Raw genomic sequence first — 23,807 nt, forward strand, 5'->3', positions numbered from 1 at the left:
CTTTTTTCCTTTATTAACTCTAAATAATAAATTTGCGCCTGATTTGGCTAGCTCTTTCGGTTTGTCAATTTTGAGTATTTCAGGTTTTTCCAGAAAAAAATAGTCATCCAAATTCCAATACAGTATCTGGAAACACGTTAAGGAATTATTTTTTTCCTTCTTCAGAAGAATTAGCATATTTTGGCTTTTCTTTAATTGCTGTTCTTGGCTCGTTAGTATGATTTTATTTAGCTAATTATAATCATATGAAATATGTTATCTGTGCAAATGAGGGATTCATTGATCACTACTTTGCTTATAGCATAGTACTATTTTTGGCACGTCATTTTTGCATTTATTGAGAGCAAGCAATTATCTCGTGATATATACATCGTATAGAAAAACCCATACAATTGACCACAATGGACAATGTCCTGTATAATTACTTAGTTAGGAAAAATATCTCTATAATGTCGTACCTCTATTCCATGTTCATATCGAATAGTAATTGAGAACAATAACTAGACGGTTCTTCATTGTTCAATAGTGCGGCCTTCTAGATTGTTAGCTTCTACGTATTGTACAGTTGATAGTCATGGGTAACCAGCACAAGTTTCGTGAGCTCTACTCCATTTACGTTGCCTCACAATTTATAAACACCAAATTATCTATTTTAAACATTCGACTACATAACAGATCCAGACCAGATCTGTATCACAAAATCACTGTAACGACTGCAAGTAATTCCCTTATGGTACGGCACTCAGTAGAGCATACTTCCCACACGGAAATAAACGCAGTTCTTCCTAATCTGGGGAATACGACATTTTGACTCATCTCTATTTTTAGTATTCTCCGAGTGACATCCATTTACGGGCTCTATAGGCCCACGACATCTTTTCTGCTGCGCCGGCCATCGAGCCTTCCATTCGCTGCATGATATTCCGAAAATACGGTAACAATCCGAGGGTAAGACTCTATTGCAACTCAAACAGGCACACTGCAAGCATTTTATCATCAATAGATCTGAAAACAATTGTCATGATCATCTTGAAACTCTAACTTACTTGGAATACTTCCATTGTTTCAAAAGTAAAAGAGGTCACAGTAGTTTAAAACTAAATCAAAGACCAGGTATCTAATTGATCCGGTAGACATGCAAAGCCTTTCCGGTCAAAGCATACTGTATACAACCCAATGAAACCGTTTCTGAAATAGTTTTTGTGATATCATTTTGACACTATATATAATCAGAAATAGTAACATAAATCTTCCCATTGAATTTAGAAGTTGCTATATTTAATTGTAGTAGGAATTTACAGTATAATGTCGATTACGAGTAATATGGAGTCTGATACAATAATAGCTGATTTTAGGTTCTCGTCCGTGGAAGGTTCGATAACTGAGATCATCGATAGTCCAAATCTCGGAGCTGGTGTTAGTACTAGTACTAGTTCAAGTACAAGTCCAAATACAAGTACAAGTAATTCAAATACTCCAGCACCAATATCAAAACCAAAGAGATCAAGAAATGGTTGTCTGAGTTGTAAAAGGCTTCGAATAAAATGCGATGAAACAAAGCCCCAATGTGAATATTGTCTGCATACTAATCGTGAATGTATATATCCTACTAAAGAAAATGTCAAACGGAAAAAGCAGCGTCAAATGATACGAAATGCTACTGGAGTCAGCATTGATAGTCTAGAAGATTTATTGAGGCGAGCAGAGAAATATCATTTTGTTGAGAAAGACCGTCGTGAATTTTTTAAGTTCCAAAATCAATTAGTCTTAAGTCAAGCTACAAGTCAATTAGGAATATCACGATTTGAACTCCGCCTACTTAATTTTTTTAATAATTATTGTGTATACCTATTTTCATTTGGAGTCAATCGACAAGTCCATAATGTGTGGGCTAATCATGTCCCAAAATTATTTTTAGAAAGTGAATTGGTTAGAAATAGTGTTTATGCATTTGCTACTATCAATCTATTCCCGCTTTGTGAATTGGAACAATTGAGAATTCTGGATAAACTTTTTGAGGATGATTTGAATTCCTTTCAAGACATGTCCATTCATGATCAAGTTAAAAGTGCAGATCACAATTTTGGTAATTTTGCTTACAAGGAACATTCCTTAACACTGACAGATGGGAATAATTTATTTATTAGGGCAGCTAATTACTTTACAAATTCAATTGCAGGGAAAAACTCACTACTTTCAGATGAATCAACAGAGTATTATGGACCCTATGTGCTAGATCCGAAAAGGTCAAAAGAGTTGCTAATTTCATCGATCTTAATCTTTTCGTTCCTTGGGGTTCATCCTCATAAATTGATTCCGTTAGTAAGTTTCAATGATCAAGAATCAGATTTCCTTTCGATTTGTAAAGGAATTCGCCTAACTATTATTTCAGTATCACCTACTATTAGGGAAAGTGAGTTCAACGGATTATTCCATTTCGAAAATAAACTGAAGGCACCCCCTTTAAAAGAATCAATGTACCCTGTAATAGTGGCACTTAGGAATGATCTTGAAACTGAATTTCAACAACGGGAACTAGATTCTAGATCGGCTGCAGCTCATGAAGTTTATGAAGAGTGTATTGGAATACTTCATGATTGTTTCTATAGAGCAATTTTAATGGACTACCCAATTCCTATATTCAGGTGGATCTTGCTTCTTCCAATAGAGTTCCATGATTATGTTTACGAGAAGGATTATTTTGCCCTTTACCTTTTATACGTATTTTCCAGCCTTAGCACAATAATGCATTTTCAATTGTTCGAGGATAAGAATATGTGGATTGATTATATAAAATGGTTCAAGACTTACAATGAGAATTTAGAAAGAGAAGGGCAAACAGAATTAATGTCCCTATTTACTTCTACATTTAATTCTTCGATTTCTCCATGGAGGTATTCTCTTGGAGCAAGCTTTTATCAGCTAGTAACTGTTAAGAAGTTTGCTTTCGTTAATACTCCTTATACACACCTTGCAGATTTTGATCCTGATTTCTTAGCAGAGGCTTTGTGATTGATAATGATATATTAGGTATATATGGAGTGTAATAAATATTGAATATTATAGGTTGCATAATGTTAATTTTAGCCTCTAATTAGCCTCTAATTAATTTTGTAATTATATATGCTTACATAAGCGCAAACGGGTGTACAAAATTTGCGCAATTGTTCTGTCGGGTTTTGTGAACTAAATTCAAAAGCGAATTGCATGTGGGGCGTAGCTAATGCACCCTCCTTACAGGGAACATGACCTTATATAAAGTTAAGTGAATTCTCTGAAAGTCTGTATTGATACTAATGTAGAAGTAACTCGATTAGTATGGAATCTCAGTTAGAACTTGATTTGGTGTGGACAACCAAGCTGCGATCTATTACTAGATCTAAAGGAGGGTGTAGTAGTTGCAAAAAGCTTCGAATCAAGTGTGATGAGAATAAACCAAGATGCGAATATTGCCAACATACGAATCGTGAATGCAAATATCCAAGTACATTCAGATTTGTTCAACTGCCTAGGACCAAACAGAGAAACCGGTTGAAGAATTTGGAAGAAATATTTGATCTTGTAGATAATCTTGTATTCCGAAGTAAGAATCGGCAGTATCCTTACCACAGAATTGCCATTGCAGACCAAGATCTTAAAGAAACTAACCTAACAAATGAGTTGATCTTAAATCAGACAACTGCTCAATTGAGAATATCTAAGTTTGAATTGAGACTTCTTAATTTCTTCCATAATGTATCTATTCATATTTTTTCACATGGTTTGGGAAAAGAAGCTTACGATGTATGGGCCAAGCATGTACCCAATTTATTTCTCCAGAGCCCTTTGGTCAGAAACAGTATTTATTCATTCGCTTCAATAAGTTTATTTCCACTATGTGATTTACAAGGATTGAGGAAAATAGATGATGTTGAAAGCAGAGTCAAGTTCAATCTTGACATTTCTTTTGATGAATGTCGCTACAATACTAATGATAAAATCACCAACAGTTTATACATCAAAACTGCCACATATTTCATGAATACGATATCGGGTAAGAACAGGTTAATCGCAAAGAAAAATCAGTTAGAGAAAGACCAAGAAGATATATTCAATGGTCCTTATTTAGTCGATAAACAAACTGCAAAGGAATTAGTTATCTCAAGTATTTTAATATTTTCTTATCTTGGTGTTCATCCTCATAATTTAATTCCTTTAGTGAATTTTGACACTGGTGATCAGCAAGTAGAGTCTGATTTCTTATCGATTTCAAAGGGGATCGGTCACACAACTTATTCGTGTATTCCAACCATTCGTCAAACAGAATTCAAACCTCTATTCTCTTATAACAATGACTTATCAAATAAAAAGATACCGGACTATCCCATAATCACCATACTTTCTGAAGACTTACAATCGGAATATGCTATAGACAATGAAATATTCACCAAAGATTCATTAGAATATGAAGTGCTTAGAAAGAGCATCGATTTATTGAAAGGATGTATCTACAAAGTGATTAAACAAAATTTCCCTGTTCCATTATTTAGATGGATATTGTCCCCCACTCAGGGCTTCAATCAATTAGTGTACCAAAAGAATTATTATGCTCTAAGAATATTATACGTCTTCTCATGTCTAAGTACGATGTGGAGATTTCATGTATTTAAAGATAATAATATATGGGTAGATTTTGTAAATTGGTATGGCAATCATACTTTTGAGATTTATGGACAAGATAATTGGAAATATCCCGTTGATAGGTGTTTATATAACTTAGCTTTGAAAAAGAGATACACATTTACACCGGGAGTATACTCCGAATTTGAGGATTTCGATCCTGAATTACTAGACCAAGTTCTATAGAACAATATACAAGAATAAATATTTATATAAGAAACAATAAATGAAATACTTCTATAGGGAACAATTAGTAGTTCTATAAGGAACAATTAGTAGTTGTAGAGAACAATACAAAACGTAAATCGGAAAAACCGCATATTTTCGGTAGAAGTTTCTATGCTGCCTGCGGCTCCGCACCTTAGTATAGCCAAGCCTGGCTCAGGCTATCTATATTTACAAACTCCCACCCCCTCCCTAATTATGCAAAGGTATTGTTGTAGAATTGTATATATAGTGATGCGATGCCGCTCACATTCGTGCCCGTTGAATTCAAAATGAATCACAAGAAGGTTTCCATGAAGCCTACCAATCAACAAGGACGAACAAGCAGACAGAAAGGTATCACAAGATCTCGAACAGGATGTCTTAATTGTAAGAAGCTAAAAATAAAGGTATGTAACATTGGTAATTTTTTTGTGTGTATAGGTATACTGTGTATAAGTGAGGTATACTAACTAGTAAAATAGTGTGACGAAGGTAAACCCAAGTGTGAGTATTGCATTCATCGTAATTGTGAATGTATATACCCTCAACCAAGTCACCCTCAAGTGGTAAATATTGGAGAACCATTTGAAACAGGTGATGAGGATACATTATGGAGAATGGCCACTCTAACAAAAATAGTCAATTCAATTCATGAAAGAGACTATACTCATCTGCTTACAGAACAATTATTATTAACACAAGCAACTACACAATTAGGGATCTCTAAATTTGAATTACGGCTATTAGATTTCTTTAATAGTTACTGTATATTTGGATTCTCTTTTGGAGTTCATCCTCAGATTCATCGAGCATGGAAGAATGAAATACCTCGACTATTCATGCACAGTGAACTTGTTAGAAACAGTGTATTATCATATGCTTCTTTAAACTTGTTCCCTCTATGTGATCTAGAATATGTATTCTCGCAAGATGAATCTATGAGTAAAATTAAGTTCAATAGTAATGTTGAATCTATATATAAAGGAAAAGTCGGATTAATAGATGATGGAGAAGATGATGCACAAGAAAATATCTATATTAAAGCATCCAATTACTTTCTGGATACATTAATGATGAAGAATCAACTTTTAGCAAAGCAAAAGGAGATCTTTTATGGTCCTAGTTTTATTGAAGTTGGACCTGCTACAGAATTGTTTGTATCGAGTGTATTAATCTTTTCATTTCTTGCATTACATCCTCATAAATTAGTACCTCTCGTATCATTTAATGAGGATGAACATGAACCAGATTTCTTATCTATATGTAAAGGTATACGACAAACAATAGTAGCATATTCTGCCGCAATAACGAATAGTCCCTTTGGATTATTGTTTATATTTGATACCGGTAAGAAAGTCCCCTCAATTAAAGAATGTCTGTATCCATTAATTGTTAGTTTGATTAGAGATTTAAATGCCGAATTTGATAATAAAGATCTTACATCAACTCTGACACATGAATATCAAGTATTAAGAGAAACAATTGAAGTATTACATGAATGTATGTATAAGGCCACATCATTTGGATATCCTGTACCTGTATTTAGATGGATATTAATAATTCCACATGAATTCCGTCAATTAGTATATCAAAAGAATTTCTTTGCCTTAAGACTAATATATGTATTTGCTAGTTTATGTTCAATGACAAGGTTTCAATTATTTAGAGATTCTAATATGTGGGTAGACTATATGGAATGGTATAAATCTTACAATTTCAAATTATACAATGGAGCTTGGAAGTATAGTTTAGATGATAGACTTTACTATCTTGCTGAAATTAAATCGTTTAGATTTGGACTACTTCAGCGGTTGGATCTTCTGGACTTTGATCCCGAGTTCTTAGCACAAGTGGTGTAATTACTAATATTATAGAGCAATAAATATATTGAATAGTTGATAATACAAAATTAAAATTAAAGCTAAAATTAAAATTAGCTAGTATTCCTCATGAGGAAACATTTAAACGATGAGCTTCATCGACAACTTTTTGAGTTCTTTCTTTTCTAATCTTTTCAGTTCTTCTCCTATCATCATGAATATGTTTAGAATCCATATAATCACTGACAAAATTCTTATAGGATGATTCTTCTTGTAATAATCCTTGATCAATTTCAAATCCTCCTCCATGTTCTCCATCTTCATCTCTTAATATATCTCTTATACTTTCATTACATACCAATTGATCATGTAATCCAAAACTAAAACTCCATTTTAATATTCTTAATCTCGAATATAATACCCAACTATTAATAGGTAAAGATTTATACTTTGATAATCTAATATATGTTGAATCCATTATATTACCAATTATTTCTAATCCTTCAGGACTTCTTCTTCGAACTTGTTCTCGCCTTATTGGATCAACATATACTTTTAAAGTATTTAAAATATTTCTAAATATTGAATGGGCTTGCTTTTTATCCTTCTTTGAAATTCTTTTAGTGGATAAATTAGCTAATCTTTCTAATTTTGCAAATAATAAACCTTGTTCATAATATGGACCATTAGGATTAAATTCTTCATAATCTTCATCTTCTTGATCTTCAACATCATCATATGAATAAAGTTCATATATTACAGCAATGACTCTAGCTGAAGCTCGAGAAACATCTCGAAGATCTTCTTCATCTAATAAAGTAATTATTCTAATAAGAAGGGTTTCAACAATTTCATTTAAATAATCTCCTTTTGGTAATAAAGATATAAAACATGCAACTCCACTTAATGCAGAAGCTGCCACGGAAATTTCATGATCAACTTTAGTATAAGCTTCATTTATAAGTCGTTTATCTTCATTTTTATCATTTACAAGGGTTGAATGTTCTCTATCACCACTTTCAATATTCTTTCTTAATAACACGGCACTAGTTGAATAACCTTCAGCAATTTCCATTAACCAATTAATTTTATCATCAATTCCAAAACTTGAAGATCCATTATGTAATACTAATGTTATAGCAATAAATCCAGTAATTAAATTAGCTTTATTTTCATTGGTAATAACTGAAGTTGCAGGTTCTTGAATTAAAGATCTTATTTTATTTAAGAGATCAGTTGATATCATTTCACCAAAATCATCAATATTACTAATTAATAATGCCACAACTGATCGATATAAATATAAGAATTCTACTTCAGTTCTATAATTGGATTCTATAAATAAATTAACCACTTTTTGAACTTTTTCTTCATCAACATAATTTGAAGATCCAATATTTTCTTCATTATATATTAATATAGGTTTTGTAACAATTAATTTATATAATTGTGCCAATAATAATTCTCGAGACAGTGAGGATACTTCTGTTCTTGACATAGTTAATGATCTTATTATATCATTAATGGTGGTAGCTTCTGAAGTAATTCTTGCTTTATTAAGTGCTTCGGCATGATATTGACGTCTATCACTGGCTCCACGACGATCTTCTTTATTAACTTCGATATTTTCAGGATCTACGGCCAATTCAAGACTCTGTAATCGTTGACTTAACAATTCTTGAATCCTTTTAAAATCTTCTTCAGTCTCTTCTTCAAGATCAGAATCATCATTGTCTCTTAATGGAGTTCGAGACGCTGATCCTGCTCGAGAATTGGCTCCGGATGGTGTCCCGTCCTCTCGGTCCCACCTTCTCTTTTTGAATATAGCCCGATGTGACATACTTACTTAGAAATTAGTTCCTGTCTTTTAATTGACTATTGCAATTGCCATTGCTATAGGATACTCCCACCTATTTATAGCTTAGAAATGTTAGTCTGTGGCCCCATAAAAAAAAATGGGGCTGGATGCAGGAACAGGGTCATGAGTTTTGTCTTTTCAGTTGCGACTGCAATGTCGTCGGACGTATGGCTGGATTAGGCCACACTGTGAGAGACATTATGACTATATAACTATTACTCACAACTACAAGCAGTATTAATATTCAGTATCAGGTGACTGTTGGAAATTCGGGATTCCGCATTTTGCATCATTCCAGACACCGATACAGACTATGAATACATGCACACTTGAGCAACTTACGTAAAGCTATATTATTACAAGTTACAGAAATACATAAATGAATCTGAAAACGAACCAACCAACCAACAATGGTTCATTGTTCTGAAACATTAAAATATATAATTGATAAATGTAAATAACTTCAACCGTCAACTTCACCAACTTAACGATTGCAAAAACGAGTTGCAGACTAATATAATATGCCCGGCCCAATGTGAAAGTAATACCAATTGTATTTTTATTAGCAATATGTTAGCAAAATTCTTATAAAATACTCATCCTATAATTTTCGTTTTTTATTTCTGCCAAAATCATCAAATTCTGAATGCATTAGTTTCGATTTCAATTCATTCACTTTTGGATAATTGAATCCTACACCAAAAGTACGTCTTAAAGCTTTATGAGTTTCCATTTTATATTTTTTATCTTTATCGATATCACCTTCTTCATAATCTTCACCTTCATCACCTTCATCACCTTCATAATCTTTATGTTCTTCTTCTTCATAATCTTCATCTTCATCTTCATCTTCTGCAATTGTTGACATTTTACTGTCGCTCTCCTTCCACCTTTTTCTTTCTTCAGCCAATTTTGTCTTTCCGAAATCTACAAATACAGGAACCATTTCTTTTGAACCTTTCTTTTTCGTAATTATTATATTCTCTTCATGAATATCGAGATGAAATACTCCATATTTATTGATTTCATTAAGAATATTTTTGGCTTTTGGATAAATCTTCTCTCTTTCTGGTTGTGAAATTTGATTTACTGTAACACCAATAATGTACTCTGTGAGTAAGAAAAATCCGGCTAAATTAATATTAGGATTTAAAGTTTTCCTATCTTTAAGTGTTAAAAATTCTGTGAAATTAACACTTCCCGAGTTATTAAAAAAACCGAAATAATGCAACTGAGGAATGCCGTTTTTAAGATTCTTCAATCTTAAATATGAGCTCACCTCATTTACAAAGATATCGAAGGTTCTCTTATAAGAACCCTCTAAAACACTTGATTTGGTAGTAAATATTGAGGACCGAATGGGATCCAATAATTTAAGGAAGAATTTCCTTTTATCCTTATTTCTTTCAACAATAAATGTAATACTAACACGGCTATTTATTCTGTCACCTGAAACTATTTCTAGCAATTTGTATTCTTTTTGAAAATTATGTAAAGTGAAGTTCTTCCATTTGGTCGTCTTTCTTTTACCATTGTATTTCCGTTTTTTATATAAATTGTTTAAACATCTTATATAATACTGCAGAAATACCTGATCATCTGCTTGAAGATCAGGATTTTCTATTATTGATGTGTCAGATAGGAAGGATGAGTCAGTATGGGCAGGATTATCTTCACCTTTATTCATCTTCTTCCTCAAGAAGTCGTTGCATTCGTTGATTGATGCATAAAACAGGGCCATGAGAGAAGAACGAATATTCGGTTGAATTAACAACTTTTTTTCAAACTTCTTCATTATAGGTTTCCATTTATTTCTTTTAGCCCATGCATGCATCATGAACATTATAACTTTCGTATTTAAAGTATAACCACCATTCCCATCATCATCATCATTCAATGATATGATTCTGCAATTAACTTCACGTAGAATTTTACAAAAGTTAAGACCAACATACTTTCCAACTTTGCATTGTTCTAAATCAATTAAAAGTGTACAATGATAATCAGATAACAACACAAATGGACACCCAACTAGGATTGATTCTCGTATTAATTGAGAGAACATCTCAATTAGGTTAGAATTTTTTGGTTGCATAATATCCCGAGCATTAAATTCTTCAAGGTTCAGAAGTACTTTCTTTTTTTTTATCTCAATAGGTATATTAAGTTGTTGGAAAGTTACGGCGAAGTCTGGTATTACATGAACTGGTACGGAGTTGATTTGTTTCTCAAATCTTATTTTTGGATTTACAGAGACTCTTTCGCCATATATAGCTGATAGCAAGTCGGAGACTGGAGTTAAAACATTCAGGTGGAATAATAATTCAATTCGAGCTTCAGAATCAGCAATCAGACTAAATTGAGGGGTGAATAAACTTCCGGTACTTGATATTTGTTTCTTAGTGAATCTAAAAGTCGATTCTGACATCTTAAACTTTTCAGGTTTATTGGTTGATGGATACAAACAACCCATGATATTCTTAAGTGAATGATTACGACTTTCGTTTGTTCTTGTAGTTGAATTTGAAGAAGGAGCATGTGCTTTAGAACTATTGTTTAGGACTTCTGGTTCTGGTTTAACTACTCGTACGTTCAAAATTGTAGTGAATCTAAAATAATCAGATAAGAAATTTTTTAGGTCTGAATCTTCCTTTACCCAAATTCTAGAAATAAAATTAATGTTAAATTTCTCAATTACTTTATACAAGTTTGGATCAACTTCCATTTCGAATGGCAGCATCAAGTGAAAGTTATAGAGACGTAAGAGAAGAATCAAGACATTTGACTGGTCAAGATGACGATCCTGAACAATATCAATAAGATTCCACAGCTTGAACATCTGATTAATCTCTTCTTGATTTGGATTCTCCAAGTAAGTATTCAATTCCTGTCGAAGTTGTTGATACTGACGCATACCTTGTCGACTGATCTGGAAGGGTTTTATCATTGCTCCATCCTTTAGACTTAATAAGACAGCCTTTGCATCTTTGAAGTTGATTATACTAGATAGCTTCATATTTGATGTTTTAATGAATCAATAGGGATAATTTGAACTGATGGATGTAAAACTAGGGGTATAAGTATAAGTAGGGAGATAAAACCCACATCTATATACCCTTATAATCCGGATTGTACATGGTTGTCATAGGTGTGTAGCATAATGCGTGCACAGTTTAAGAGAGGTATATAACTGCAAGAAAATCCAGGAAGTTGCAAAGAAAAAATAAAATTTGCAGCCTTTGACGCTCAAACATATTCATCAAAGCAATACATTCTGCTTATATAAAATTAGATACTTTGTCTTATATTCTGCCTGTCCCTCTCAATGAAATCTATTAGTATTACTTCATTACTTCTTTACTTTATGGTAAAGGTAATTTAATTTTATTTACTAACTACTGGTCCCAATTGGAACCATCAGCACCATAGAAATAGAAATAGAAATAGAAATATAAATATAAATATAAATCTTACATACTATTCTGCTTCTCCTGTATCAGTTCTTTGATGTTGTAATAACCCCACTGTGATCGAATTCGATCTATAGAAGGTGGGTCTATTTTCATTCTGTTTCTGAGTGGTAGCCTTAACCAATTGCTCCTTATCATTATCGAGATGAATAGCAGTTGGGAATGGAGAATAAACGGGATCTTTCTTGTAATGATTATTGAATTGATTATTGAATATATTTTCTCTTAAACCATGAGCCTTCTTTCTAGTAATAACAGTAGAAGTTGCTACTTCTGGAGATATTGTTGTAGTAGTAGAAGTCATTGTTCCTGCTAATGGAGATGATACTTTCACTTGCTTGTTGATTCTATCAACAACATTAGGTGGAATTAAGAATTTTGGATTTATAGAAGGTGAAGGTGAAAGTGAAAGTGAAGATGATTCTTGAGGTTGAGGTGGAGATACCGAACCTGCCAAATTTTCAGGACTTAAAACTCTTTGATTACCAGTTAAAGTAGTTGAAGATCCATTACTTGTACTTAAAGATCCAGAAGGAGTCATTAAGGAATAAGCTGGAGTTTCAGTACCAGTACCAGTACCAGTACCAGTACCAGTACCAGTACCAGTACCAGGACTTTCCGATACTCCTGAAATTAATCCATCAGGTACATCTTCAAATTCAGGCATACCTCCTTGATTTTGAAATATAAATGGTACATCATAAGTTGGTGGTTGATGAATTAATCCATGTAAATTTGATTCATGAGATCTAGCTCGATTATCTAAAGTAAATAATTTAGGACGAGATAATGGTTGAACTTTAGAACTAAAGGCTAAAGTTAAATTTCCTTCTTCATCACTATCATCTTCTTCAACTTGTTCAAGTTCATGTTCACCTGATGAAGGTCCTGATTCAGAAGTATATGATGAATATGAAGATGTTGTATCATATCTTCTTAATGGAGCTGCCGATTTAGGATCATTATCTTCATCCCCTAATTCAGTAACTCCAGCAGATTTCATCAGAGTACCTAAATCAAATGTTTTAAACTTTTGATTAATCTCTTCGGCTGAATGTATAAACAATTGAGTATCAGAAACACTGGCAATACTTTCACGTCTGGAAGTCTTTCTAGAGATTCCATGATGATGGTGTTGATATTATTTAAAGGTTGTTATTGAATTGAGGTGGGGATAGTTGGCGATGATGGAATTTGCATTGAATTGTAAGTGGTACTGGATTAATTAGTAACAACTTAATGATTAGATTATTTAGGGGAATTAGCTAGTATTACTATTAGTTAATTATATATTATACTAGCTAGAACACTATCTCCATGGGTAACGCATACACCTTATCTCCGTTGTCTCTAATGGTCTTCGCATCTACATCTCTCGGTAATCTCTTACGCATATCAAATGCATCTATATCATCATTAATATTATTTCGATCTAGAGGTTGTTCTCGTCCATAATAACCAACTACTCGTCGATATACTGAATAACCCAACTTTTCATATAATTGACGAGCCAATGAATTCGTAACTTTTACAAATAAATCCACAAATAATGTATTATATGGATCACCTTTAGTTAATTGTTCTAATTGTAAACACATATATGATGCTAACCCGATTCTACGATATTGATCTTGAACAGTTACGGCTGTTATATGCGTATGCCACTCCAATTTACTGAGTTTACCTTCAGCTTTCCCCATCATATATCCACTGATTTCATAAGGTTGATCAAAGTCTTGATATATTTCAACAGACTTAAAGAAGAGCGTAGGCCAATCTATTAAGTACTGAGAATAAAACAGAACATTAAAATTTTCTGTTAATGGATCCAAATTCACAGCATTCAATTCCAACAAATCTTCGATCTGGAATGGTTTGATGGACGTCATGACACAACTGGTGACTAGTCCAACTATCAGCAATTACTAACCTCTAAGAAGTAACTGAAAAGTTTGGTGATATTGGCTCGGCACACGACCACATCCAAATTTTCCACTACATCCAAACTTCCATACTTACGACTACGACTAACATAAGCATTACAACAACACACACTACACACTACACACAGAAGCCATGTACGGAGGTCAACCATCTGAAGAACAAAGAAAGGTTCAAGAGAAATATGCCTATGATACTTTAAAGTTTGCCGGAATTCTTGCTGGAGCTTTATGGGTGACTCCCATTGTGTATCACTACATCAAGAGACAATTGTAGACCGACAGACACAGACAGTCAGACACAGACAGTCAGACATTCAGTCGGTTAATCAGTCATTTAATTGGTTACTTAGTTACTCAGACATTTAATTAGTTACTTTGCTAGTCTCTACTTATGTACATAGAAATATATACTATTCATCATCAAGCAACTCATCTCTCAACTTTCCAATCTTTGTAGATAAATTAAGAAATTCCATTCGTTCAGCAATCTTCGATGCAGCCAATAATGCCTTATCTGTCTTAATAAGTCGAGCTATACTAAGGGCTCTATTAAGTTTAGAATCCTTACATGAATCAGCAAATAATTTCAATAATGACTTATCAAATAATATACTATATTTGGTGAGTCTTTCCATGATTTCATCATTCTCATCATCATCAAGAGTTATATTGTCATCATTCAATGAATCACTAACAATCTTGCCCATAGTTAATGATCGTAAAAAGTTCTCTTCGGGATCATTATCATTAAACAATTCCTTGATTGCTTCATCCTCCTGTTCATTGTCTTGTGCTAATAGCTCGTCTTCTTCTTCATCTTCTTCAAGAATATCCCTACTCTTCTTACCCTTATCACTCTTAATATACACTTGGATAGGTAATCGAATCTCAAGCTCTATAGGTAACGCCAAGGGGAATCCTGGATAAGCATTGTTATTCTTCAAGATTAAACAATGCAACTGATCTCTAAATAATCCCAAGGGCCAACACTTCCAATTCTTCTTATTAGAATTCGTTCCATATTCCGTAATGACATTATGACAATTCAAAATAGGTACCCATTTGGAATTATTACAATCTCGCCATGATTGCAAGATCATCAATGTATCATCATAATTACTCACTAGACATGGATCATTGAATTCATTAAAGAATATGCCTTTAATCAAGTCCAGTGATTGTTGCAAATCTCCTACTGGACGCTTCAATGGTAATAACACATCCTGTTGAATATACTTATAATCCTGATTAATATCAATCAATGAATAGGTATAAATGTTAGGAGATATTTGATTAACAGTGAATAAATGAGCTGTAGAGGAAGAGACCAATGCATACACAGGATTCACCTTCAACACATTAATACAGACTCCATATAAATTAAAGAATCTGAGATATCCAAACGATGTACCCACCGTAATTATAGCATTATTGGAATTAGATACACAAATACTAGTCACCACTTCGTGTGGTAATAAGGGAATATTCTTTTCCCATGAGTCTGTCTCTGTATCATGATGTCTATAATAAATCTTAGCTATATGACCCTTAGATTTCCGTTCATTAATTCCGGAATATCCCAATAATAATCCCCTCTGATTAAATGAACACAAATCAAAGCGGAAATGATCCGTAAAATGATAATCCTTATGACTAGACCGATCATAGAATGACACAGTCACATGTTGCAGTTGAATGTCTTGACCTAAATTACGGACTGCCCATACATATCCAATACTATTAATACCAAGATATCTTCTTTGCACTGATCCCGTGGCTGCACTGTGTTTAGAATCCAATATCCATGGGGTGGCTCCGGGGGAGAATGGCTGTAAATCTTCTATATCATTCTTAGAACTTCTCCCAGCACTATAATTCAAACTACCACTACCACTAGTGGTGCTAGCACTTCCATTGGAGTACTTGTTGGACTTATGACGTTTGTAGGGATGCACATCGTCGCCAAATAAATCAATGTCATTGTCATTGTCACCGTCACCGTCAATGTCATCGTCATCGTCTTCATCGATAATCATAGAATCTTCTCCAGATTGTTGGACTCGCTCTTTGTCCTTCTTGACAATGTTATCAAAGGCCTCTTCGGCAGAGTCTTCAGCCTCTTCGTCTAAAAATAAACTAGTACCATTCTTATTATTATTACTGGTGGCAGGTATATCAATGACTCCCTTAAAGTACACAATCTCTCCATTGGTGGTTCCAAAGAATAAGTCAGCATGGGCAGACCATTGGACATTAATGGCCAATTGTTCATCGGCAAGACTAATAGCAAACGACTTCTCCATCAGTCTTGCTTTCAAGTCAAACACTTTAACTAGACCTCCCACATACAACACTGCTAAATAATTTGTATCGGGAGTTAAATGGGTTGATACAATTTGTACAGTATTGGATGCATCTAATTCATGCAAATCCAGATAATCAACCGATGAAAGAATCTTTATAGAATTGATATTAGGAACAATTAAATCACCATTAGAAGTAGCATGAATTCTAGTGGATACAAGTTCATCACTATGTTCTACTACATAATCAATATTATCTATAGATGTATGAATCTTTATAGGTACAACATGAGACCTTTGAAATATAAAAGCCTCTTCATCTTCATCAACATCCAAATCAAAGATTTTAACATCTCCATTAGCAAGAGATATGATTAATGAAGTTTCATCATCTCCTAAACTTAAATCTACAATCAGATCATTCAATTCCACAGTTTTATCCACAACAAATTCTCGTTTTTCTTGATTGATATTCAAAATCACCAACTTCTTATCATCTCCTCCAACAGCTACTTTGTTTTGCATTGGAATAGGTTGGATTGTTCTTAATGCTAATTCTGAACGATAAATGGTCTTTGCAGCAATATCAATGGCTTGATTCAATAATGACAAGTCTACTACTTCTACAAGTCCACTAGTATTGGTTATAAATAAAAAATCATCACGTGTTTGTATGAGATACGTAAGATTATTCTCAATATCTACTGATTTAGGTTCTAAATCCGGTTGGTTCAAATCATAAATCTTCACGAGTCCTTCACTGTTCCCCACTACTAATCGAGATTTTTCAATGGAAACAAGGGAATTACCATCGGGAAATGCCGCTATTCTTTCCTGAACTGGTGTAGTCATTGTTCACACACGTTTACGTTTCTCTACTGTGTTTATGACTACTTTTCATCCACCGTTAACTATGGTGATGATGAATATTTCACTTTGATAAACAACGCGTCGCCTAGTCGCGGCACAAGTGTGCGGCGCATTACTTACTTCCTTAAGATGAGTTAGCAGCAAAGAGGTCACGTGTATGCTATAGTTGCAAATTATTAGCATCCATTAGCATTCACTAGTAAAGGCTCTGCTATTAACGTAGGATTGTATAGAACATTGTCCATTATGCATTGACACCAAGCTAGTGTAAGGATGTGAGGTATATGCCGTTGTGGTAGTCACATTCTTGCCAGGTATCTTCAGTAGTGTATTGTCTTTCCTCTTAAGCTTGTCTGTCTTCACGAGACTGTTGCCTGATTCTGACTTCTTCATCCTGATTGGAAACTTGTCGAATGGTTTAGATTCTGTATGTGTAGTATTTCTCTCATCCCTTGACCTTGTAGATCTCCCTGTCTTCTTGACATCAACCTTCGACTTCTGTTTCTGGTTCTGGTTCTGGTTCTTCTCTGAGAGCTTGACTCTTATACAATATAAATAAACAAATAGTTTCAAGGGGATAGATGCAATTGCTGACATTATGGATAACTACAATTGTTAAACATTCTAATACAAATTAGTTGCCAAACATATTTATAGAGAACTGCTAATATATACAAGGCGCACACTAAAGCATATCTAAGCAGAACATACTTATCTGTATCACTTTCCTTGTCGGAATATTATGGTCACTACGCTTTTCACTTTAACTTTCTTTAATAATTCTATCAGCACAACGATGCAAGGAAGACATCCATTGTTTAGTATAACTATCTATTATACTAGGTGAGAAATGGATCCATGCCGCAGTACTTAACCAACAAAAAATCCATAAAAAAGTGGGAATCGATTCGAGGCAACTACAAAAAATTCCCTCAACTCTGACGAAAAATTTTCCCTACTATTTAGTGAGGAGCGCAACTCTCAGTGAGACTTACTGTAAATATTTAGTGACAGAATCAGAAAATTACACTACAAAGTGGGGGCCAATGAGCCCAGTCTTTACAAAAGCGTTTTTGCTACTCATCCTCTTTACGATGATGAATTTTAAAGTTTAGTACTCTTATAAGCGAGAACCAGATCCTAAGGGTACTATTGTAGTGAAGTTTCCATATCAAAATGTGAATAACAAATGGCTTCTTGTAAGTCAACTATTACTATTAATTATTGCAAATTTACGGCTTGACACATGTCCCCTGGGCTTCAGCCTCAAAGTTTAATGAGATGAAATTGTGTCTATTGCAAAATTACCGCACTCTCAACTCAGAACCATCTCGTATCTGCCCACAAATTGTCGCTAGAATTTGTATTACTGAGAAATTCTAATTTCTCATTTCTCATTTCTCAGTTCTCCTTAGCTGCGAAACAAACACGAAAGAAGACAAAACACATTGTTTGTGCTAAATCATAATACCAGCCATACACAAATTTAGAAGTGCTACCTTAATTCTTATCATCAAATATAGCAAACTAGTGGGTTATTCTCTATAAATAGGTATACGATCTACAGAAACTTGGCAATAGCTAATTTTAGTCTAGATGGATCTCTTCTTACTTCATAAATCCCTCGAACTAATGCACTAAACTACGTAACATCCTATAATTAATTTGATTCAAATAAGCGCAATTCGATCTGGTAATACTCTATACTTTGTGGTATTTCTTTTTTGCTTCAATTCACCATATCAACCTTAATGAAGACTACAAATTTTTCACAGAGTGCAAATTTCCCCTAACTAAAATTTCTTTTTATTTTTTTTCCCATTTATCTTGAGGGATTATTAGCGCTGAAATTTTTCTATTGGTGGTTTGAACTCGTAGAACTTGTATACTAACAATCGACCTCTGACATTGCCATTCTATACTGCCATAAATATGAAAATTCTTCACTTCTACAGATACGGCCCTTACCAGATGGGTCATCTGTACTACGCTATGTGTCTAGAATATCCATGCTGACGTCAGGATTCTCTATACAAATTCCAGTGCATAGACATTCATCTAATTCTTCTTAGGGGGAAATAGTGATAAACAATTTTTTTTCTCACTAAATGTTAAGTGGTATTTTAAAGTCGCTGAATTAAGCCCCCTAAGGTAACATGCGCAGTTGCAATTTTTTTATATACCCTAATTAACCAGTGCTATTCATATAAATTCAAATAATTCCTCTATATTCATTTTTATATAAGACCGTAAGATTTTTCTAATTTTTAATTGTAACAGCTCCTTGATTGTTTGAATCTTTTGAAAGTTTACAGACTCATCACATATAGTTCTTGTAAGTAATTTGAGTTTTACTTTCGTCACCTGCCATTGTTTTTTTTACTTAGTATTTGCTGTATTAGTGAATGTCAAATTCTGAAGTGGTCAAGGCTGATCTTGAATTAGAAATTCTTGATGATGATGTGGTAGATAACACTTCTATTGTCTCTCATGCAGATAACTATTCTATTGATTTAGGTATTCGTCGTCGTCTTAGTCGTGGTGGAAATGCTAGCGAAGAAGAAGATAATAACAACATTGATGAAGATTACGATGATGACAGTTTTGACGACGAAGAAGAATCAAATCGTGACTTAGAAAGTCAAGATTCCATTAAGGAGCATGGCCATGGAACTGGGAAACAAAATTGGAAAGAAATCTTTATGCTTTCCTTTTCTTCCTTGGGAGCTATTTATGGTGATATTGGTACTTCGCCATTATACGTTTTAAATTCTATCAAATATTCATCTTATCCTCCAAATAAAGATGATATTTATGGTGGAATTTCAGTAATCTTTTATATCTTTACCATTATTGTTATTTTCAAATATGTGGCTATCGTTTTAGTACTTGGTCCAAATAATGGTGAAGGTGGGCAAGTGGCAATCTATGCAAAAATTGCTAGATACCTTAATATTGGACCAAAAGGTGTTCGTATTCCAGGAGCAGCCGAAATTTCAGATATGGAATTATTGACAAGACAAGATACTACTTCATCATTTATGTCTGCCAATTCTCAAGTAACTAGAATTGAAAAGCTTAGAAAATCTCCTACTATGACTAAATTCATTCAAACATTCATCTTGTGTGCTTGTTTTATTGGCTGTTCTTTGGTATTTTCCGATGGGTTATTAACTCCAACCACTTCAGTTTTAAGTGCTATAGGTGGTATTCAAGTTGCAGTTCCTTCCTTTGATCACGTTTTGGCAGTTTCAGAAGTTATTTTAGTTGCTTTATTTATTATTCAACAATTTGGTTCTAATAAAATTTCCTTTTTATTTGCTCCGATCGTGTTCATCTGGTTAATAGGTTTATTGGTTTGTGGTATTTATAATATTGTTAAGCATGATCCAGGAGTATTCAAAGCATTATCACCTTATTATGCTATTAAATTATTAAAAAATAGTGGAGTTAATGTATTTGGTGGTGCTATGTTATCTATAACAGGTACAGAAGCTATGTTTGCTGATATTGGACATTTCGGTAAGTTACCAATTCAAATAACTTTGGGTTTCTTTGTATACCCTTCTTTAATAATTTGTTATTTGGGTCAAGGAGCTTACCTTGTCGGACATCCTGAAGCTTATGTCAATCCATTCTTTTTATCAATTCCTGGTGGAACTTCAGGTGGTCCTTACTGGTTGATGTTTGTTTTATCAACATTAGCCACCATTATTGCATCTCAAGCATTAATTTTATCAGTATTTTCAATTGTTTCACAATTAATTAATCTTGATTGTTTTCCTCAATTAAAAATAGTTCATGTTTCTAAAGCATATGAAGGTAAAGTTTATATTCCAAGTATTAATTGGCTATTAATGATTGGTGTTTGTTTAACTACTGCTGGATTTAAAAATTCAAATAACGTTACTGCTGCTTATGGGTTAGGTATTTCATTGGATTTTATTGTCACATCGCTGTTGATGGTTCTTTGCATGTTTTATGTTTTCAAGTTCAATATCATTTGGCCTATTATTTATGTGCTTATTTTCGTGCCTTTGGAAATGTGTTTAGTTATAGCAAACATGAGTAAAGTTGTGCATGGTGCTTGGTTTCCACTTATGATGACAGGTCTCAGTTTTTTATTTTTAAGTATTTGGAGATGGGGAAGATCAAGAAAAGTTAATCATGAATTTTCATCCAGAATATCTATTGGAGATTTATTTCCAAGATTTAGGAAAACTCCAGAATTAATAAACTTAAATTTGGGGCCAACCTCTGTGGCTGCAAATTCAAATTCTACAAATGATGCGGCGCATATCACAAAAGATGTTATTCATGAAGTTCATCAAGATACTAAAGATACAATTAATACTAGATTTGGAAAGACAACCTTAAAAAGGCATGAAGGAATTGCTATTATGTATAATGATTCACTGATGCAAAACATGAATAGTCCGAACACATTACCATTAATTTATGCTAAATTAATTAAGAATTTTTCATCAATTCCTTCCACTTTTATTTTCTGTTCTACCAGAGTATTATCTATTCCATATGTACCGCAAGAAGATCGTGTCTTAATTGCATCTATGAAAATTCCAGGTCATTATAGATGTATTTTAAGATTTGGTTTTATGGAAGAGATCACTATAGATTATTCTTTGAATAAGAAAATCATTAGTAGTATCCCTGGAAGTAATAGATTAGCTCGAAAATTCTCCCGTACAGTGACCCATAGTTCTAATTCTGGTTCAGTGATTGAATTTGAATCAAATAATGTTACAGTTGATAATATCCCAATTCTTCATATTTTTGAAAATAATATGATTAGATCTCATGATTATTCTTCAGAAGAATATAAGACTAAAAATCCGTTTAAAATTATTCACAGATTAGGACGAAAAATCTTGATTAATTATTTATTTAGTCCCCTTAGTTCAATGACTCAAGAAAGAGGAAGACTTGTAAAATTAAAGGATGAAGAAGAAGAAAGTGATAAGAAAATCTTTATTGGAGGTATATCCAGAATTTAGGTACTTTTTGCTATCTGTATTTTTAAGAATTATTCATATATATATATATAGATTGGTTTTGGGAAACTTATAGACACAATATAAGAGGCTTTATATAGAGCGTTATTGATGTTTAATTTGTAGAAAATGAAAAGAAAGAATGTGAAAGATATGTGATGCAACATGAAAATGATAAACACAAATTCATCCAACGTTATAATACAAGAATTACTGAAATCGATTCTAAATTATGCCCATTCTGGCTTGCTATTGTAGTCATTATTTCTTTGGCCCCCTCTACCACCACGTCCTCCACGTCCACCACGACCTCCACCTCTTCCACCTCTGTAGAAGCCACGACCTCCTCTACCTCTGCCTCTTCCTCTACCATTATGAAGAGAAGATTCTCCGAAAGTGTCTAAGTTAAGTGATTTCTCTTCTGACCATCTTAAAGATGATCTTTGTTCATTGGAAGATGATATATTATCAAAGAAAGAACTACTCTTGTTATAAGCTGTATGCTCAAGCTCACGTTCACTTTCTAATTCCTTGCTGAATTTAGCATTCGAGGATTCAAAATCAAATTCCTCTGCAGGAATCTCTGGAGCTTTAGAGTTCTTTCTTGCTCGAGGACGAGATTCAGATTGTGGTTGTGGAACTTCACTAGATCTTTCAGTTGTCTTTGAAACTTCTGGAGCTGATCCTTCAGATGCTGCTTCTTGTGTTGTTTTAGATGGAGCCTGTTGTTCTGTCTTGGTTGGAACTGGCTGGGTTGAAGCTTGAGTTGAAGTTGAAGTAGGAATGGCAGCTTCAGGACCAGCACCTGGAGCTGGGGCAGAACTTGAGGTCGTAGTTGGAGCTGATGTAGTAGTAGTAGCAGGAGAAAATTGTTGATTAGACAGAGGTGCAGCACTAGTTTGAGGTTGGGGTGGAGCTTGATAGTAACCGGTAGGTGGAGCAACATAAGGTTCAGGTTTAACTTGATCAAGTGGAGTATCTAAAACTGATAAATCCTTAACATCAGATCCCCTGAAAACTACATAATCATATATTTCAGTACCTGGTAATACTTCAGCATGAGGATTACCAACTTGAGCCATTCTACCTTCAGTACCAAATAATCTTACTGACTTTAATGCTACAGTAGAATCTTGAGCATTAATATTATCCAAAATCCCAACATAACGAAGTCCCTTGTTAGAGATCAAGGATATGGTTTTACCTATATATTGAGACATCTTCGAATTAGGGATTGGTGATGGTGAATCGTTCAGTAGCTTTACGAAGTGCTGATTGAAATTTCTGTCTAGGCATTTTTTTCCCCAGTGGCCACAAGCATTTTAGCGAGCCCTCATCAGCTTAGGTTGAGAGTTGCTACCGAGAAACTGTACACTACCACTTAATGCTGTACTTGTAGAGTATATAAATGTAATTTGTAATGGATCTGTGTACAACTAAATCAAATGAACTTAATCACAATACTTATAATCCCAGCTTAATAGTTTAAATTCAATTTTAATGTATTTTGTATAAATTTCATTAGAATCCTTGCTAAACTTTTATCAGAGTCAATACTAACAATTTCTACAACTTTTTGATACATTCGAATTAGCTTTACTGTATCTAAATGCACACAAATCTTACGCTATTAAACCCAATTTTGTTTCTCTTTGACTATTACAG

General features: G+C 33.7%; 10 protein-coding genes across 10 annotated transcripts; 4 read left to right on the top strand and 6 right to left on the bottom strand. All coding sequences in view use genetic code 12, as the record gives it.

Moving 5' to 3' along the window:
• Positions 1–1,305: 1,305 nt before the first annotated feature.
• Positions 1,306–3,012, top strand: RJT21DRAFT_3112 (Zn(II)2Cys6 transcription factor domain-containing protein; the record flags this gene model as incomplete). Its single annotated transcript, XM_064884116.1, has 1 exon — positions 1,306–3,012. The coding sequence occupies one exon, from the start codon at positions 1,306–1,308 to the stop codon at positions 3,010–3,012; it is 1,707 nt and encodes a 568-aa protein (XP_064737171.1).
• Positions 3,013–3,318: 306 nt separating this feature from the next.
• RJT21DRAFT_115097 (Zn(II)2Cys6 transcription factor domain-containing protein) lies at positions 3,319–4,845 on the top strand (the record flags this gene model as incomplete). Its single annotated transcript, XM_064880313.1, has 1 exon — positions 3,319–4,845. One exon carries the CDS (start codon positions 3,319–3,321, stop codon positions 4,843–4,845), a length of 1,527 nt encoding a protein of 508 aa, XP_064737172.1.
• A 319-nt stretch (positions 4,846–5,164) lies between these two features.
• Positions 5,165–6,769, top strand: RJT21DRAFT_45719 (uncharacterized protein). The gene has a single exon (XM_064884650.1). It carries the CDS (start codon positions 5,484–5,486, stop codon positions 6,723–6,725), a length of 1,242 nt encoding a protein of 413 aa, XP_064737173.1. The 5' UTR covers positions 5,165–5,483; the 3' UTR covers positions 6,726–6,769.
• Positions 6,770–6,813: 44 nt separating this feature from the next.
• On the bottom strand, positions 6,814–8,526 carry RJT21DRAFT_115099 (uncharacterized protein; the record flags this gene model as incomplete). Its single annotated transcript, XM_064880314.1, has 1 exon — positions 6,814–8,526. The coding sequence occupies one exon, from the start codon at positions 8,524–8,526 to the stop codon at positions 6,814–6,816; it is 1,713 nt and encodes a 570-aa protein (XP_064737174.1).
• Positions 8,527–9,145: 619 nt separating this feature from the next.
• Positions 9,146–11,560, bottom strand: RJT21DRAFT_3115 (uncharacterized protein; the record flags this gene model as incomplete). Its single annotated transcript, XM_064884117.1, has 1 exon — positions 9,146–11,560. One exon carries the CDS (start codon positions 11,558–11,560, stop codon positions 9,146–9,148), a length of 2,415 nt encoding a protein of 804 aa, XP_064737175.1.
• A 268-nt stretch (positions 11,561–11,828) lies between these two features.
• Positions 11,829–13,166, bottom strand: RJT21DRAFT_45716 (uncharacterized protein). The gene has a single exon (XM_064884649.1). The coding sequence runs from the start codon at positions 13,015–13,017 to the stop codon at positions 12,022–12,024; it is 996 nt and encodes a 331-aa protein (XP_064737176.1). The 5' UTR covers positions 13,018–13,166; the 3' UTR covers positions 11,829–12,021.
• RJT21DRAFT_121625 (peptide alpha-N-acetyltransferase complex B subunit) lies at positions 13,089–14,043 on the bottom strand. The gene has a single exon (XM_064882160.1). The coding sequence runs from the start codon at positions 13,901–13,903 to the stop codon at positions 13,316–13,318; it is 588 nt and encodes a 195-aa protein (XP_064737177.1). The 5' UTR covers positions 13,904–14,043; the 3' UTR covers positions 13,089–13,315.
• Positions 14,044–14,045: 2 nt separating this feature from the next.
• RJT21DRAFT_45832 (chromatin-binding protein) lies at positions 14,046–17,241 on the bottom strand. Its single transcript, XM_064884652.1, has 2 exons — positions 15,964–17,241; positions 14,046–15,939 (listed from the first exon to the last, which is right to left on the bottom strand). The coding sequence occupies exons 1-2, from the start codon at positions 17,110–17,112 to the stop codon at positions 14,368–14,370; spliced, it is 2,721 nt and encodes a 906-aa protein (XP_064737178.1). The 5' UTR covers positions 17,113–17,241; the 3' UTR covers positions 14,046–14,367.
• Positions 17,242–19,379: 2,138 nt separating this feature from the next.
• On the top strand, positions 19,380–22,145 carry HAK1 (Hak1p; the record flags this gene model as incomplete). Its single annotated transcript, XM_064879864.1, has 3 exons — positions 19,380–19,647; positions 19,717–21,834; positions 21,868–22,145. Exons 1-3 carry the CDS (start codon positions 19,536–19,538, stop codon positions 22,143–22,145), a joined length of 2,508 nt encoding a protein of 835 aa, XP_064737179.1. The 5' UTR covers positions 19,380–19,535.
• Positions 22,146–22,258: 113 nt separating this feature from the next.
• Positions 22,259–23,769, bottom strand: RJT21DRAFT_45851 (uncharacterized protein). Its single transcript, XM_064884654.1, has one exon. The coding sequence runs from the start codon at positions 23,360–23,362 to the stop codon at positions 22,373–22,375; it is 990 nt and encodes a 329-aa protein (XP_064737180.1). The 5' UTR covers positions 23,363–23,769; the 3' UTR covers positions 22,259–22,372.
• Between the last annotated feature and the right edge of the window lie 38 nt (positions 23,770–23,807).

Source organism: Scheffersomyces amazonensis, assembly GCF_036850825.1.
Source record: "Scheffersomyces amazonensis strain UFMG-HMD-26.3 chromosome Unknown RJT21scaffold_5, whole genome shotgun sequence".
Taxonomy (NCBI): Eukaryota; Fungi; Ascomycota; class Pichiomycetes; order Serinales; family Debaryomycetaceae; genus Scheffersomyces; species Scheffersomyces amazonensis.